General features: G+C 47.4%; 1 protein-coding gene across 1 annotated transcript; it reads right to left on the minus strand.

Annotated features, from left to right (window-relative positions):
- Nucleotides 1-779: 779 nt before the first annotated feature.
- On the minus strand, nucleotides 780-14837 carry LOC144123189 (uncharacterized). Its single transcript, XM_077656067.1, has 3 exons — nucleotides 14561-14837; nucleotides 11763-11900; nucleotides 780-1028 (listed from the first exon to the last, which is right to left on the minus strand). Exons 1-3 carry the CDS (start codon nucleotides 14591-14593, stop codon nucleotides 780-782), a joined length of 420 nt encoding a protein of 139 aa, XP_077512193.1. The 5' UTR covers nucleotides 14594-14837.
- Between the last annotated feature and the right edge of the window lie 4236 nt (nucleotides 14838-19073).

Here is a 19073-nt window from a genome sequence, read left to right on the forward strand (position 1 = left end):
ATCGCCTATATCGTGCCACGGAACCCCTTCGGGGGCCCGTCCGAATTAACCGATTTCGGCCCCGTGGTGTCCGAATAAACAAGCTTCTGACGCCATAGACCTGTATGTGCATTTGGTGGGACTCCGGCAGTAGCCTGAATTAACGAGGTTTTACTGTACGAGCGCGGGCGCAGTAGTGCCTGCGAGCCACTGCCGCCGGTGCTCCCGTCAAAACAAGCACGTGGCGCGGCCGTTAGAAAAACCTTCCAATGCATTTTTCATTTTTTTAATTGTTTCAATTAACTGATCAATTATGCACTCTAAATTTTATTAATTACCACCATCAAGCATTGCCTTTTTCATTCTGAGCATTTTGACACCTTTGAAAACGCCTTTTCCAATTTTTAATTAATCAATTAATTACAATTATTTCATTAACTCGTCATCGCCTATCACACACCAATAAATCATGAATCACTAGAACCATAAATTACCATGATACAATTTTTTTTTACGCAGCCCCCATTATTTCCGACACTTGATGCTGACGGCTTTTCGACGAAATGAACTGCATACGATGTCGCGTAAAAAGCAAGGACAGGACTGCATCTTTCCTCACACAAAGGCACTTGATTTCTAAAGATATCTGTTAGTCTCATCTTTGCATACCACCAAGATTAGCTTTCATCCTGTTGAATTTCTTTGCTGCTATTTAAAATTTTGTACCATCTCATGAATATGGACCTGCCGAGCCCAAGGACATGAAATCAAGTCCCAGCTACAGCAGTAGCAGCCGCGTTTCAATGGAGGTGGAACCATATCAAAGAGTCAATCGCCAGAGCTGACACTATAGAGTGTCGACCAGGGGCGGTTGCCAAAAGTGCCTGCATACCCTCATCCTCCCAGCTCTGGTTGTGTGCTGGCTCAGGAGGTGCTGCCCCAAGGCAAGTGGTCTGTGCGTCCTGGAGCTGGTTACGCGTGTAAGTCAGCTTAGTCGGGGATGATGCAAGGGCTGCTCCGTGGTTGTTTTGCACTGCAGGTGCCTCCGCCTGCAAAGGTTAGACGCCACGCTTGGCAACTCGGCTTTCTGACAGTGTTAAAAAAATATATATACATAAGGCCCATTGTTTTCAGGCTCTTTTTTTTATTGAAAATTCGGGGGGTACAAATTGGGTTATTTGGCAAAAGTTCCATAGTTTGGGTTTTTTTCAGGCCATATATTGGAGCAAAAAACAAGTCACTGCAAGCGCTCATTTTACATAGCAGCTGTTTCCAATATGGTGCCACTAAGCCACTTGGTCAGTACCAGTTTTGGCCTCTTGCTTCTAAAACGCACTTTTCTATCTTATCCTCAAATTTAGCCTTGCCATGGATAATCAGCATTAAAACAGGTTTAAAATAATGAATTATCTGAAAATGACCCTCTGGATTAAGCACTACATATCTGCCAATTTTCACGAAATGACTTCAGCCTTGTGCTGTGTAAATTGACACACTCTAGAAGGCACATTTTCGGGTTGAAATCAGATGTAGCCTGACTTTTCAAGGAACCTGTTTGGGATCCCAAAATCTGGAAAAACCAGGATTTACACAAAAAAGGGGGGGGGCCTATATTACATAATGTCACTAGTGAGCAGCCTTGCCATTGTCAAGCAGCATTACTGTTAAGTTATAGCCTACTACCAGTGACCATATTGAATGAACATGTTCCTGTTAGTGCTACTAGCAAGACCCCCGGAGCTCAACTTTTTTTTGCCCATGAAAAGTGGCAAACTTGGAGTCACTCAGATACTGACACTTCCATCTTGATTTCAAAAATGACACAGAATTTTTGCCTAATTTCTATAAATGTGTGAAAGCAGAACTGCATGAACGCTGGCTTGTCTTGTTACTTTACTGTTGGCTTTCTAATGTTGGCTTATGATGGTGTTTTTGATGTCGTAAATGGTAGGGATTTAACGCAGTTAAACAGTGAAGCTAAGCCGCTGTGGTGGCTCAGTGGTTATGGCGCTCGACTCTTGACCCAAAAGACGGGGGTTCGATCCCGGTCGTGGTAGCCGCATTTTAACGGAGGCGAAATGCTAGAGATCCGTGTACTGTGCGATGTAAATGCACGTAAAAAGAACCCCAGGTAGTCAAAATTTTCTGGGGCCCTCCAGTACGCCGTCCCTTATAGCCCGAGTCGCTTTGAGAGTCAAACCCTATCAATCAAACTAAACCAAACCAAGAGAGAGAGGGTTTATTCACCGGAAAGGAAGAGAGGTTGGCCGGAAAAATAAATATCTGGCCTGCTACTCTGCACTGGGGGATGGGAAGAGGAGTGAAAAGAGGGTTACGATGGGGGCTGAAGATGATGGGAGGAGGCAGAAAAAAAACAAGGCACACTTCCTAACATCACAAACGCGAGGCAAGGCCCGTGGTGCTCGCGTTGCCTGTACAGTTTTCGAATTATCTGAGCAAGCGCCGAGGATCAAATCCTCCGAGGGGCCTGGTGTCACAAGACTTCAAAGCAGATGTAGCATGAGTCTTTCTCGTGCATATGCTGGGCACGCCACTAAAGCATATTCTACAGTCTTTACATGCCACATGTGGGACAGTCACGGGAGTCCGCTTGTTCAATTAAGTGCAAGTACTTGTGCGCGAAGGCGAAGCTTAAGCGTAACCTATGGATTATGCATTCAATAGGGCGTGGTATTCCGCGAGGAACAGAAAGGTCATCGCCGGATCTAGCCATTTAAGGCGGATATGTCGAGTGTCTGGCAGGGCCCAGAATCTAGCCGTCACACTCCTCATTGATCCCAAAAGGAGACAAGTGATGTCTGGTCTTGGGAACGCAGGCCGCTGCTGAGTGCACAGGCCACTGCTGAAGGCGCTCCTTGCTTCAGCATCGGCGGTCTCACTTCCATCGAGTCTCCAGTGTCCAGGGATCCATTAGAACACTATGCGGTGGCCTTTTTCCTGAGCAGGTGACAGGAGTCCAACTATATCAAGAGCCAGAGCTTTGTAGGCAGCGTGGCATAGGAAGCACCCCAAAAGTAGCGCAGGTTTAGTCAGTGAAAATGCACCACTCCTGAGGCGGTTCTCCGCAGATGTGGCGAATCGCTTCCCGAAGGCCCGCAAGCTCTGCTGCAGTTGAAGTAGAACTGTGTCGTAAAATGAATCTCCGGGTTGTCTGTTGAGTGGGGATTACCAAAGCAGCTGTTGATGCCTTTGGTGAAGCAGATCCATCAGTGTATACGTACGCACAGTTTTTTTATTCTGACCAGATGTAGGCAAGAGCAAGTTGCTTCAGTCCACTAACCGGCATCACAGATTGATTTTGTATGCCAGGGACATGCAGGCATACTGAAGGCTGAGCAATCACCCATGGTGGCTGCAAGGGATAATGCGGCAGGGCACAGTCTGATGGCAATCCGGATTGATGGCAGCACAGTGCACGTGCAAAACTGCTGTCAGGTTGCTCATCAAAAATCTTCGTCAGTGGGTGACAGCGGTGCCGTGTAAGCACGCGTAAATATACACGAAGTGGTTCGTGTGACAGGTAGATCGATATTGGGCACGCTCGAGATTCCTCGATCGTGCCTTTGTTTGAGGCACAACGTGGTAATCCGACGCATATCTTGAGCGCCTGTGCTTGGACACTCCCTAATGTCCGCAAGCAGGAAATGCTCATGGTAGAGAGTACAGGAAGGCTGTAACGAATGTAGCCTATAAAGAAAGTATAGTAAAGTCTTACCAAGAAGCGCTCCATTGGGCCCCATTTAATGCCTGCTACGAAGCGAAGGACATGGCAAAAAAGAGCGAGTCTTGTCTTTAGCATATTTATATGCCTCGACAATGACAGATCACGGTCAATGATAATGCCCAAAAATCTGTGGTGGGAGACGTATGGTATTGCAACCCCTTGCAGCGTTACCAGGTAGTGGCAGACAGACTTGCACGTGAATGCGACCACAGCACATTTTTCAGCTGCTAAGTGTAGACCCTGATGCCGTAACCTTGAAGTAGATGACATGGCACGTTGTAATCTCGCGCATTTGCGGACGTGTCGAACCTGAAGCTCAGATGCAGATATCATTAGCATAGGCACAGATGTGAATGTGAGTGAGAAGTTCACTCACCAGTCCAATCAACGCCACATTAAATAGGGTTGGGCTGAGAGCTCCTCCCTTAGGAACTCCATGGCAAACCTCATTATGGGTAGTCTCTTTATCAGGCGTAGACATGTAAACGGACCGGTCGTTGAGGTAGCTCACAATCCATGAGTACATCCGGCCGCCAACGCCCATGTCGTCAAGGGCATTGAGGATGGTGTCATGAAGTACGTTATCGTAGGCCGCTTTGATGTCTAAGAAGACAGCAGCAACGGGTTGGCGCCTACGTTTTTCATGTTCCACTGTCCATATGAGGTCGATTACGCTGTGAATTGAAGAACGTCCCCACCGGAGCCCGGTCATCATGACCGGATAGAGAGCATTCTGCTCTAAAACCATTCGAGCCGCGCCAGCACTACTCGCTCCATAACCTTACTGACACAGCTTGCTAGTCCAACTGGCCGGTATGAGGTAAGCTCATAAGGAGGCTTTCCAGGCTTCAAAAGAGCAACCAGGGGGCTGATCTTCCAGTGTTGTGGAAGAATTCCGGAAGCCCACGTAAAATTGCAGTAACTGAGCAGCACAGTTCGCCCTTCCATGCCAAGGTGAGAGAGAGGCACGTATGAAATCCTGTCAGGACCAGGTGTAGATGCATGCTCACACGAGAAAAGAGCAGCTTCTAGCTCAGGCATCGTGACAAGCATGACGTAGTGGTCGTCTGTTGAAGGTGGCACAAAAGCCTCCAAACTGTTTGATGCTACCGGAGTTGTGCCCACAACCATTTTGCAGAATTCTTCTGCTATCTTTACATTATTATCGTGTTGGTAAATGGACAGGGCATGGAAAGGATACCGTTCTTGTGGGGGTGAACGCAAGCTCCTGGCTACATGCCAAATACATGGCAGTGGTTTGCGAGGGTCGAGCGATGAACAGAACTGCCTCCAACGCTGTCTCTCTAATCTCGCGAGGTGGCGCTTTATCTGTCGTTGAGCTCGTCGACAAAGGGCGAGATCATACGTGGATTTAGTTCTTCTGTATTTCCTTTCGGCGCACCGACGGACTGCGTGTAGTCTTTCGTATTCCACGCCAATAGTACATCCTGGCTTAGACGCACATATATATCGCGTGGTCTCACCGAGAGAAGACGTAATCAGATCTTCTATTTGATGTGAGGTCCACACAGGAAGTCTCCACGGACATCCTAAAGGCAGGCCAGTCTGTACATCGGACGCGAGACGAAGTAGCAGGTGCGTAGCACGTACCACCTGACGCATACATACGTTGGAATGTGGTCACTCCCATGCGTTTCCACGTCACTGCGCCAGCTGACGTAAGACTGGAGACTTGCTGAAGCAAGCACCAGATCCAAGCAGCTGCTGTACGACGTACCACGCAACATAGGTGAACCATCGTTGATATTGACGAAATTCTGGGAGTGTATAAAGTCAAACAGGTTCCTGCCTCGGCTATTCATAACAGCACCTCCCCACTCAGGGTGATGAGGAGTAAACTCGCCCACTATTATATGAGGAGCTGTGCAACTCTGGATAGCTGAACATAGGTACGAAGTATCAATGACATCTCTAGGTGGAATGAAGGCACCAATTATAGAGAAGACCCGCCTTTTTAGCGTGACTGTCAAGCAGATGTAATGGTTTGTGTTGTGTGGCTGTAGGACTTGGTGGACATGCGCAATGTCTTGGCGTATGCAAACTAACACTTTGCTTGTTTCGACTTCTTCGTGAGACCACAGCAGCACGTACCCAGAAAGGTGGAAAGAGACTGCATGTTGGGCTCACATATAACAAGCACAGGGGAGCGGTACTTGTGGACGCATTGCCGGAAGCCACTCAGACGACCGCGTAGGCCTCAGGCATTCCATTGCACCACTACACTGTGGCGCACATGCATTGTCACAGAGGGGGTGGTTTTGGTAGTGCCATAATGAATTACTGTAATGCCTCCAAGAGCGGCTCAAGTGCATCCAAAAACTGCACAATCCTTGCTGTTGGCATGTTAATGCCTGAAAGCAGCATGCGCATTGAACACACAAGCCTTTTTAACATAATGCTCACATCCTGACCTTCAGGCTTGCCAGCAGTGTCAGCTGGAGTGGCAACCAGTCTTGATCTTGCCGTGGCGATGTCCTTGGCAGTTGGCGCACTTTATAGTCTCCGCCGTGCAGGTGTCATGCTGGTGCATCCCGCCGCATCGACGGCAGGATACCTCATTTTTGCAAACAGCACTCGCATGTCCTATCTTGTTGCACTTGTGGCACTAAACAGGCCTTGGAACATACAGGCGGACAGGATGCCTCACATAGCCCACCTTGACGTGGGACAGCAGAGAGTTTCAAAAACTAACTTGGCACACTTGGAGCGGCCGAAACGATGAATGTCAACTATCCGGGCCGTAGAATTAATTAGCGTCCGGAGGTCGTTGTCATCTATCTCCGGGTCAACATCAGTGATAACTCCAGTGGTAGTCTGCTTCCCGTGAGCAACGTAGGAGTGGACCGCCATGCCACCAAGGACACCAGTTTCTTTCAGCTTATCTAGTGAGGCCTGAGATTTAACATCTATTGTCAGGACATTCTTCCATGCATTAATTCTGACTTCACAGACTTGTCCCGGAAACACCCGGTCGAAAAACTGGGTTAGCTGCTGTCTGTTAATGGTGTTCAGTTTGGCCGCCTGCGTTGTAGGAACAAAGGCCACTGAGAAAAATCCCGGCTTGTCAACAGTCCTTGTAGGCAACTCACCCGCTGTTGATGTTTGGCGCAACCTCCTTTTCAGGCGGCGCGACTCAACAAGCACGAAGCTGCTGTTGTCAGATTCCATCTCTGTCACCGTGGATTCATCAGATAATTCTGGTAGCTCCACATCAGCGACGTTCGTGGCACTGGAGTTGCCAGCTGGTAGAGCCACAGTCTTTTCGCCGGCGACGACGGGAGGACACAGGGGATGTGCGCCCGCCATCCCGAAGGATGACGAGGACACGGTTCGTGCACAAAAGCAAAAAACTGCAGTAAAGTGAAAGAGCTGCACACATGGAACGTTCGGAACCACCACTCCTTCTTCCAAAGTAAAAAAAAACCAACCAAGTAGGATGTGCGAAAGCACTTGACGCAACACCGCCTCAAAGGCAACTGCATGATAAGACACGGCACGAGCAGCGCGTGTCCATCACTGCCGCACGATTGCTCAAGTGATTTTGACACCGATGGCTCTTGCGCATCGGGAGCGGGGATGGTGGAGCGTGCTGGCAATGTGGTGTGGGCAGAAGTAGCAGCCAAGCGGAGGCACTAGGAGTGTAAACGATGTTGTGGGATGACGGCACCGTTGGCAGTGATGGCACAAACCCATAAACATCACAAGATCTTGCTCTAGGTTTACACATCAGAAGAGTGCTTTCGCACTAAAGAAACACCTATCTGCATGGATGCAGTCCAACACCATTTTCTGTTCACATAGAACTTTTGGAAAATCTGTTTCACCCTTCGTCTCTACGCAGCGAGCCAGGAATGCCACCTAGACATCAAAGCAGATTCACACAAACGGCAGTGGCCGCACGTGCCCTCCAGTCTTCTGGTTCCAGGTTGCAATGCGAGCCCGCTCTCTCCACCTCCCCTGGCATGCGCCCGTGGATAGCTTTGCTCGAAGAATGTGGCACGCATTGCCGCCATTTCTGGCACGTGCATATGTTCACCGCCGAAGTCGCCCCCGCATCCCAGCTGGTAAGTTGGAAGCCCTTCTTATGTAGCCTTGTTCCCGGGATTACCCCGATGTTTTGTAGCTAGCTGGCCCACTGTGTATTATATGCAAGAGCAATAAATATCACATGAGCATACACATGTTGTTGTTCCCTTGAGCATGGACCGCTGCGCAGTTAACAAGCGATAATACGCCTCCACAGAGTGGAAGTGGGTTGGAAGACCAACCCTATTTCACCAGTGTAACGAAATGCGTAGAAAAGGCTGCCTTGAGGTGCTAGCATATACAAACCCCTGGAATGTCATGCTATGAAGGTGGCAGAATGAATCAGGCGATAAGCTTTGCCTTCCCTTCCTAAAGAAAATGTGCACAACAAACTGTACAGCTCTAATGGGACATGCAGTTCAGACATCATGCACAGAGAATACTTTTCATTGAAGACAATATACGGAGCTAGATTTCTAAGGTAACACATATACGCCGAGACTTTTTTTTTACACAGACATTTTAGCCATCATGCAATGTAAAACAGTGCACATCCATAACCTACTGCATTTGGTGAAGCTTGAAACATTTGACAAAGACTCTAATAGCAGCATTCGATTCAGAGCTGGTTCACGGCACCAATCCCGAAAAAGTTTCGCTGGTGCTAGCGCGGTGCAGAACCAGTTCCGTGGTGCATGTGCAGCGCATCAGCAGTGCCACACCTTAGGTGCGGCACTTTTCAATCGAGCACATGCCTTGTCTGCTCGTTGCGGAGGTGTTCAGTTCTCGCATGTATCTTTTGTGCACGGTCGTTTTCGTGCCTAACGACCTGAGACCCGAGTCAACAATGGGCAAAGATGACGACATCACATAGTTTCATGTTATGGAGTTTTCTTCAACAGTGAAGATGAGGAAACCGACGTCGTGCTATCTTTTGCCGCAACTCACTTGGTTCGGATAGGCTGCAGTCGAATTCCTAAGTACCATGAAAGTGTTGTTGCAAGATACTTCAATTTCAAATTCATGATGCTCTTCAGACTCTGGAGAGACATTTGAAAAACTTTCGGCGCGATTCAAGGCGCCTGCATATTTTCTGATGCCTCGGGGAGGCCTCCCACAAATCCCCGCCTAGAACCCGCCTCACTCCATTTAGCTCTTTATAAGTACTGATTAAAATAAGCGGTCCTCCTCGCAGGGCATCCTTACTGCTTAGCGCTAACTCCGGTGTCCCTGTATCGCACTGGAATGGCCAGACATGCTGTGAACCTGCAGCATCTAGCTGCATGCTTAAAGCAGCAGGCAAAGGTACCAGTGCCGCGGTTGTGGCAAAACACACTTGGATACGCCCTGTCCATATATTGCCAATTGCACATACATCGTTGCACCGTCTGAAAAAAAAGTTTTGTGTGAACTTGCACGCACATGAGTGGCCTGTCACAACATGGAAGCTGCAACAGAAAACACAAAGTTAACTGCTGTTGCGTAGATTTCAGCACCATTTTTATCGCAAAATGACGCCGGACCCGTCGACGACAGGGAAGACCTCCCTCAATTCACCGTAAATATTTATGAGCATGTTAGTGTCGTCTGCTGAAAGCCATCTGCACATGCAAAACTTTTCTGTACCTTTTTGGTGGCTGGTGCCGTGGTTCCTTGCACCACAGATGCACCGCGGCTGCACCCGAATCAATCGCGGATGGCGGTGCAGGAGGCGCTGTGAATTCAAGGCTTTGGTGCAGCGCACCATGAACCAGTGCAGGCAGTGCAGTGAACCATAGCTGAATCAGTGCAGCTGATGCCACATTTCTCATCACGCATATTTGTTTTCTCATGACAATGCGCAACTCTTGTTCGCTTTTCTTGTGGAATCACAATGTAGTCGATGGAATCGAATCTGCTCACTGCTTCCAGAGAAAACTAGTGGCTTTTTCTGAATGTATACAACGTATGAAACTGAATGCACACAATGCAATGCAGGAAACATTTACAGCCTTTGAACCTACGCTAGCAGATGCAAACTTTTATACAACAAAAGCGGTGTCCTCCATGCAAGACCACAGAGGACTGCCTTTTTTTTTAAACTAGTAGTGATGCCAGTCATACTGTGGCAGCAGTGCCTCTCATGCACACTGGCTAAGGCTCCTTAATGGCTCTTTCAATCAACCTCTGCTGCACGATGAGAAAGCATCACCACAACAGCGTAAAAGCTGGCCTCACCAGGTGCACACAAATGGTCACACCTGTTTTGCATTTGTTTTTTCAGACCCAAAAGCCCATTGCCGAGAAGTACTGAGGGCTGATGCGCTAGGGAAAATGGTAACAGCTATGGTATGGTAACAGCTATGGTAACAGCTATGGTAACAGCTGCCGTCGCTGGGTGCCTCAGTAGCGGGACAGAAAATGCTGCTTATCGTCGCTGCACTGCTAGTGTAGACACAGGAAAGAAGAAAGCCAGACAAGAGGCACCGCCATCTCATCCAGGACATGGACGCGCACACCAAGAGTGGAGCTGTGGGTTTTCACAGCAATGCCTGCATCTTTACTCTCCAAATGGCACCCCCGATTTGCTCATAGTAAAGTTGTCAAATCCTTGCGCGGGGTAGTAAATGGACAGTCGCTGACCTCTTCAAGTGGAAATAAAGACGTGTTTCTTTTGTTTGCTGTAGATGGCTGACAAAATGCCTTCACACAAATCCTCTTCAGCTAGACCAAGTATGAGACACCATTTCTCAAGCCCAATCTTCTGTCTTCATGCTCGCCGCTGGATAGGACCTCTGGTTATGTCCCCAACAGCGCTCGTACAAAATTTTTGGCCCAAAATTCAACAATTCCAGGATTTCAAGGCTACAAGAGAGCAATAATCAAGGAGGGAAAGAAATCTTCTTTGGATCAGAGAGATTAGGAAACTTCTCACTCTTGGTTAGCTCCGAGTTGTTCCCTCTCCACGGCTGTCATCTCTGCTTTCTTTTCGCTCCCACAAAAATGTTAGCATTCTTTTATTTTTTTTGACAACTTCTCGACCTGCAGCTCCAGCGCCTTTCTTTTCCAACTTCCCAACCGACTTTCTGCTGCGACCTGCAGGCATTCCAGACGATTCTTTGCCAGCACGCTTGATAACAACACAGCTGCTTTGCATGCTGCTGACCCGGATATTTTCTCTGAGCTTTTCAGGTGACTTTTCAGTGCCGATTCACGCAATGATGTCACATAAACCACCTTCTGGCACAACATGCAGTTTGCTTTATGCAGATCACTCGAGTCCACTCCCAACCACCCATCCTAATTCACATGGCATTCCAATAATTCGTACCACACGGTACAGGCAAAATCACTGGTTTTGAAAATAGAGAGTGCACCTCAGAGTAAGCAATAGAAGACAGGGAGAGGGCCAAGAGATTCACGAAAGAAATGATGCAATCTTGAGTTTTCACTTCGAAACCAATTCATTCACAATAGTTCACTTATACAAGAGGAGGACAGTATTGATGATGATAAATTTTTACGGCAGCTGTGGCCAAATAGCACCACGGCACAAGGTAGTTTTCATTGCACATGGCGGGGTCAAAGACCCGTTTCCCAAGCATTTCACCCTGAATAAGCCGAGCGCCAGACCAGGGGAAAGCTTGTTCCCATTGTATCACTGGTGGGTACCCAGTAGCACTGGGGATGGAACCCCGCACCTCCCGCATGCGAGGCAGATGCTCAAACCACTAGGCCACCGCTGCGGTTCTGGAGGGCAGTATTGAGGGGATATTGGGGCAGGAAACACATCCTCAAGGATTCATGCCACTTTATAGAGAGTGACAGAGAGAAAGCGGGACCTTGTGAACCCGCGTTGTCACAGTTTGCCCATCACCTCCCAGTCTTCCCTTTAGAAAGGAACCTCCAAGTCACCATGTAGCAAAGCAATTTTAAGGAGTTTCAAGGGCCTGAACAAACCATGGTCCGTATTAATACCCCGGCAGTGCAAAAGCAATTCCACATTCCTCACCTGAGAGGCTGTGCCTTTGAGATTAGTCTGCTCTGAGAAAGCGGCAGATGCTTGGGAGGCATAAGCACCAGTGCATGTACTGGGTTCAAACATGGCCTTGGCATCGGTGGTCCTTTGTGCAATCAGTGCCTGCGCTTCCTGCAGCCAGAACACAGCTCCATTACGGCACCTGCACTTTTCCTCGTGCTGTGCATCAAAACCACGCATAAAACTAGGTACATGATGGTGGAAGCCAAATCACAATTATAAAAGGCCTCTGTAGCATGGGAGGCACCACATGGTAGCATCTACACCTATTTCTTTTACTCCATGTTTGCTGCACATGACTGAGAATCTGACCCATGACACCAGTAAATTATGCAAAAGGAGCTGGAAACACACACCTTAATTAATCTTGAGGCCATTTGTTGCAATGAATTGTAGGTGCAAATAAATAAAATGCCCTCAATCACTGCGATGATATTCATTACATACGTTGTACAACTGATGCCTCTCCTCCCACATCACTGCTCCTCGCTGCCTAAGCTGAACCTGTGCATCTTCAGCGGCATACTTTAGTGGTTGCCCCCTTGGTAGACACACGCAGCGTTGATTCTGGCTTCATTCCAACCTGATATGCAGAGCTGTCTAGATATGTCTGCACACCTGCCGGCCAGCGCAACTGCCAACTCTGCCGGGTTTCTCAGTCAACCAATCAGCGCTCAGCCATATCACGTGGTCTCATGACGTCACACACACCATCAACCAATCGGTGATTTTTGTGTGCTAGCACATGGCCTATGGCACGGTGATTTTTGTGTGCTAGCACAAAAATCACCGTGCCATAGGCCATATACGATCGATGTTTTGAACCTGCCAGCAAAAATTCGTCGGCACTCCTGGACAAGCTGCGCCATCTAGTTTGCTTCTATAACATCATCTTTGGTTTCAGTTCTGTCTTTTCAATTTTTAACGCAAGAAGGTGACGTGAAAAATGAAACTTTGAGCAGACATACGGTCGGCAATCATGGCGCCTGTTTCGTCGTGCACTCCTCAAAGGTGAAAGGCTACAATGAGCACTTTTCTAGGTCCTCATGCTATCTTTTTTTTACAGCAGCAGTGGTGAGCTAGACAACCATGTGAAATGGTTGGATTTCAGTTCTGATCATTAAGACTTCACCTCAGAGGCCTTTGACATCAGTGCGTGCTCGCACAGGTTTCGTTTTACCCTTCACGTTGTATTTTATGTAGTCTGCTTGATTTTTTACGTTACAGTGGTTTTATTTGGCGCTTTAGGGTATTCGCGACGTACTGCCAAGATATTTTGCCAACTACACCAGAAGATTTTTGATTATGATGATCTCAAGGAAGGCCACGCTCCCTTTTCACCCATAGAACCCATTCGCTACTCGTAGAAAAAAAAAGTTGGCAGAGACACTTAAAAGACTGCTTAGGCACAAACCCAGCCACTCACTTTGTTAATGCAGTCGCCACGTAATGTAGCCTGATGGCAATTCTACCTCTGCAGCCACATCCCTTCTGATCTGCACGCTAACTCCATGAAGGCCTCCATGGCGCGGCCCACGCTTAAGGGCATGAAACGATAGCTGATGCGTTAATGCCCATATATGCAGAAATGGTCTTTCTCTACTTAACAATCATAGATTTCTGGGAGTCCTCGTACCACTCCTGGCGCAGTGGCAGTGGTTAAGCGGCGCACGACTACCCTGGGATGGCAGGTGCTTCCACTGGAGGAATTTGTGCGACCCATGTTGGTCTTCCCGAGGTTTATGATGTTTAACGTCCCAAAGCAACTCAGGCTATGAGGGACACCGTAGTGGAGGGCTCCGGTAATTTCGACCACTTGGGGTTCTTTTACATGCACTGACATCACAGTACACAGGCCTCTAGGATTTTGCCTCCATCGAAATGCGACCACCGCGGCCGGGGTTGAACCCGCGTTGTTACTCGGAAAGAGCAACCTGGGTCTCACAAGCCACATTGGCGGCAGCACCTGCCATCGCAGGGCAGTGGTGCATCGCTTAACCGCTTCACCACTGCTCCAGGAGTGGTACGAGGACTCCCAGTGATCTATGAATGTGTGGAGGTCGCCCAGGAAGGCGACCGTGGCCACATTTATTGGAGGGCTGCCAGTGAAGAGACAGCAGCGGAGTGGCGGCGGCAGTGTCCGGCCCTGGCCAAGGCCCCAAGTGTTCTCCTCGGCTCGCGCTTCAGGTTCTTGCTCCTCTTCGCGCGTGCCACTACGGCCGCTACAAATGTAAAGTAAAGAATGACCAATTCCATATATATCGGCAGTAACCCATTAAAGTTATCGCGTCGTACCCCTTAAGGCAGAGCTTCAGTGTCCCCTCCAGTTTTAGTGCACTAGCACTAAGGCCCCCCACTTGCTGATTTCACCATCTTTGTCTGAAGCCTGCTTGACCTTGAAAACCAAGCCTCAAACGAAAACTATGAGGCTTTTATCCTATTGCATTTAAATCTCCACGAGTCAAGTTCAACTGACTCAGTGCATTTAAATTTCCATGAGTCAAGCTCAAGTGACTCAGTCAATGACGTAATCCGGATTTTGTCCCCCATAAGAACACCGAACAGCATGAAGACCCGAACTAAACTCCACATCTGTCAGTCACTACAGTAACAAATTTCACTCACATTGGTGCAGTGGTTATTTAATAGCAATTGTGCATTCTAAAAGAATCTGAATACAGCTGGGCAAGATGCCATAAAAGACAATATAATTTCGAAGCACCAGAGGCTGCACGTACTAAGAAATTGTGCCCTTGCAACATTTCCCATACCTCACTGCGCCGATTCCTCAGGCTCTGCGACATGCACTTGCGCTCTTCTTCATCGTGCTTGTCTTCCTGTAGTTGCTGCTCCTGTTCCAACAAGAAATGCACTCGAGTGAGATATGCGTATGCACCACAGTTTTTCCACCACCCATGTCCCCAGTGTGCTGCTGTGTGTAGACACTCGTCTCAATACAATCATGATTGTCAAATCAGGGATGTGGCTGTAGTAATTGTGCCAGGCCTGGAGACGGCCACCGATGCCAGCCACCACTTGCAATGACTGCTGCTAGAACAGCAAGACCTGAAACGGGAAACGATAGCGCCTGCACAGAAGAACAAGTGTCGCTTCATTTTCGTAGGTGCCACTGTTTCCGGTCTCAAGTAGTATGCACCACCTAGCCCAAATCAAAGTTCTTCTAAACAGTAAGTATGTTATTTTCAAAAATGTGATTTTTGAGGTCAAATAGTACATGGCAATGAGCTCTCCTACAGCACCTCTGTGATATAGGAACATGTCTGGCATATATCTGGGAGAGCTCGACAAAGGAGACTGGTGTGCAAAATATGGTCGTTCGTGCTTACGTCCACGCAAGCCTGAAGCATGCCTATAGTCTGCTGGGGGGGGGGGGGCTCTGCTTTTCTCAAGTAATGGTGAGCGTTGTGCACGACAGGGGTCGGTTGTCGGTGCCAAGGAGGGTGTACCGAAGGTGTTACATCAAGAAGCGGATAAGTCAGGTCAAATTAATTTCCCAGGGCAGATGCTGCAGGGGTTGCTTCAAGTTTCAGACTGCGCGCAGTACGATGCTGCTCCATGAGCTCATAAATGGTATTCAGCTGAGCTTCCGCTTGTAGCGTGTGAATAGGGATCAAGCGAGGAGGGCCAGTGATAATCCGCATGGCCTCTCTGTTGACTGCTTCCAAGCGGTCCCAATCTCTTTGGGTAAGGCGTTGGAACAGGGCTTGACAAACAAGCAAAGGCTGCAACACAGAGCAGACTAACGTTGGAGCCATATTAAAACATGCACCACCTATTTTCATGGCAATTCGGCAAAATAGGTGCAGTATACTAGCGGCCTTCTGACACGCAAATCGAACACCCGGTGCTGCAGATCCAGAGCTGTCTATGTCGACATCTAGCACCCGCATTGACGAGGCTGAAGTGAGAAGTTGGCCATTCAAGGACAGCTGTATAGGTGTTATAAAAGGTGGTGTCTACCCCATCAGATAGAGGTATATATAAAGTTTGTCTTTTAAAGCGACAGTGCCAGGGCAATCTTGGTGCACCACTAAGAGGTCTTGTCCGGAGCGGTCTGAAGATCTACTTCTTATAAGGGAGTAATTACTCACTGGCATCCACTAAAGTGCAGCCATGCAGCTACAAAGGAGAGCTAAACAGCTTCCACAGAAACTTCGTACTTCACGAAAAATTCGTCCTGGTCTAGGCTTGACGAACACTGTTCCCACTTCGAATTATTGATCAATTCGCTCTCACACTACTATAAGCAGCAGTTGGTAGAGCAACTGCTGCTGTGAAGCAGTGGTCCCGGGTTCAAACCCCGGACCAGGACGAATTTTTCTTTAACTACAAAGTTTCTGTGGAAGCTGTATTGCTTTCCTTTGTAGCCGTATGGCTGTGCTTGGGTGGATGCCAATGAGTAATTACTCTTTTATAACAGATCTATTCTACCTTGGGAGATTCCCCTTAAAAATTTCGACCAGGCCAACTTCTTGGCGGCGAAAGTCAGATACGCGACCGTATGCATTCGAGCACGCAAAAGCTTGTACCTATCTATGCACGCGGGCTGCAATCAGTACAGTGGTGTCTAAATGAACAATTTCGTTATTCTAACAGTCAGCATCGCTGCTCTCAAAGAGCTCCTCGCTGAATAGTATTTGCCACTTGTTGATCACAGTGCTTTCGTGCTGAGAGATGCGCGGCGGCGGGAGGCCGCTCATTGCTCCCTGTATCTCTGGCCGGGCGTCGCGCCGCCACGACGTTTTCGGCCCCGCGAACATCATCGAAAAAAAAACGTCGCATGTATCCCGGGCTTAAATGTATAAAAAATGGTCCTGGTGTAATTAGATAGGAATAATGTGTTCACCTCCCTCATTATTTATGTAACACGCAAACTTGCTCCAGATTTATCGGTAATCCTCAATGTAATCGCAATATAACACTATTTTTTTTGTGATCCAGGTTTATTGTACTGCAACATTTTGCTAAAACTGCTTGGTAACATAGTCATACAGAAATGCAGTTTTTGTATAGCTGCTATAATATATGATTATACTCCTGCAAAGAAGCGACGTAAGTATTTTACAAGTTCATTGTGTCCAAGATCATGGTGTGAGCCGACACGATTAAGCAACCCTCCTTCAATAAAGGCACACTCTGAACAAGCAAAACAAGCGAACGAAAGCAAAGCTGAAGTATGCTGGACAGTGGCATCTTTTCTACAGCTTCGTGTTTGTCCCTGCTCTTTTACTGCCTGAACTCATTTAATGAAGACGCAAACATATCCACGTTTCTGTACACTGCAGTTTATTATTAATGCGAAAGCATTTCTAGGCTATGTCAAAGGGGTCGTGTCACCAAAGCATGCCACCAAAACGTGTCCGCCGAGATTGTGAGGTTCAGAGAAGAGGTAGTATCAAACGAATGATTATTTGTGATCGATAGAGTACGATGTGAGGATGATGCGCAAAAAACCGAGATGTGAATAGTATAATTATTAATTATAGCCAATAATGTAAAAACGTCTAATTAGCGCGGACGTCCATACAGTGAGTGGACTGGAAAGCAGCCGTGGACGGCAAAAGAGTGAAAAAATAGGCCGAGAAGTGAAAATAAAAATTGAAATGAACTAAAATGTGTTTGACGAGTGATAATTAATCGAACAAAAAGTGATTGACCTAGATTAATGAGATAAGTACTTAGAAGCAAAGGTCTATGAACTTAAAGAGGGGCAAAGAGAGGCAGCGAGTGTCGAGGAGGCGTCAATGCTTTCGCATTCCTTCAATGCCGGTAACCGCAGTGATCTATAATAATTTTGCCTTCGTTTTCAGGCTACATACAGAAGCGACGTGCTTCCATTTAACACTGTCTGCTCTCCAATTTTGCTTCCTTTTCCTCGCATCCTCGCCATGTGTGAAGCAAACAACCGGAAAATAGCCCTGACGACCTACCTCCATTGTTTACCTGCTTTATCCACTCCTCTTCTTTTTGGTGGACGCTAACTGCATGCACATAATCAGGAGCTAAGCTCATTACACACAAGCGGACTAGTAAATGAGAAATAACGCGGCATTTTGAAGCTTAGCTCTGTTTTGAGTAGAACTTTTTTGAAGTTTTGTTTTTCCTTCTCTCTTGGAACATCCAAAGCTATCTCAAGAGATGATTAAACCTGAATATTATCAGCCATTCATACCTTGTGTGGGAGGAATCGGTATTTTGGTTGTTTTTGCAGGCCCACGTAAGATGAGAGAAAAGTAGCGGCGTACGAAACTTATCTGTGCAAAGAAATATTTGTACCGCAGAGGAGACAGAGGACACCATTGCAGTGTGTCAAAATATGACACACGCTACAAACGTTCTTACTTTCCGCGGAAGGAAGACGACAGAAGAGTTATGGTGTCCCGAACTATTATCTTTGCAAAGAAAGTATTGTATCTCAGCGGAGACACTGCACGTCATTCAAGTTGGTCAAAAATATAATACATGAGATAAACGTTCGTACCTTCGAGGAAGGAATCGGTATTTTGGTGGTCATTGTAGGTCCAGGGAAGATGACAGAAGAGTAGCGGTGTCCAAGACTATTATCTGTGCAAAGAAAGTTTTGTATCTTCGTGGAGACACTACACGTCATTAAAGTTGGTCAAAAATATGATGCAAGAGACAAATGTTCGTACCTTCCGCCGAAGGAATCGGTATTTTGGTGGTCATTGTAGGTCCAGGGAAGATGACAGAAGAGTAGCGGTGTCCAAAACTATTATCTGTGCAAAGAAAGTTTTGTATCTTCGTGGAGACACTACAAGTCATTAAAGCTGGTCAAAATTATGATGCAAGAGACAAATGTTCGTACCTTCCGCGGAAGGAATCGGTATTTTGGTGGTTTTTGTTGTCCCAGGGACGATGATAGAAAAGTAGCGATGTCCGAAACTATTTTCTGGGGAAAGAAAGTTTCGTATCTCAGTCGAGACGCTACATGTAATTTAAATGGGTTAAAATATAATGCATGAGGCAAAGGTTTGTACCTTCCGCAGAAGGAATCGGTATTTTGGTGTTCTTTGTAGGCCCTGGGATGATGACGGAAGAGTAGCGGCGTGCGAAACTAATATCTGCGCAAAGAAAGTTTTGTACGTCAGTGGAGACACAACACAACATTACACCGGGCAAAAATATCATACATGAGACAAAAAAATACCCATACCCCATAACTCTACGCGCAGCGCGCTTACATACCTATGAACCCTTATACTGAAGTAGTAAACATCATCTTACGGGAAAAAATTACCGCCG

The sequence above is a fragment of the Amblyomma americanum genome, chromosome 1 (assembly GCF_052857255.1).
Source record: "Amblyomma americanum isolate KBUSLIRL-KWMA chromosome 1, ASM5285725v1, whole genome shotgun sequence".
In the NCBI taxonomy this organism is placed as follows: domain Eukaryota; kingdom Metazoa; phylum Arthropoda; class Arachnida; order Ixodida; family Ixodidae; genus Amblyomma; species Amblyomma americanum.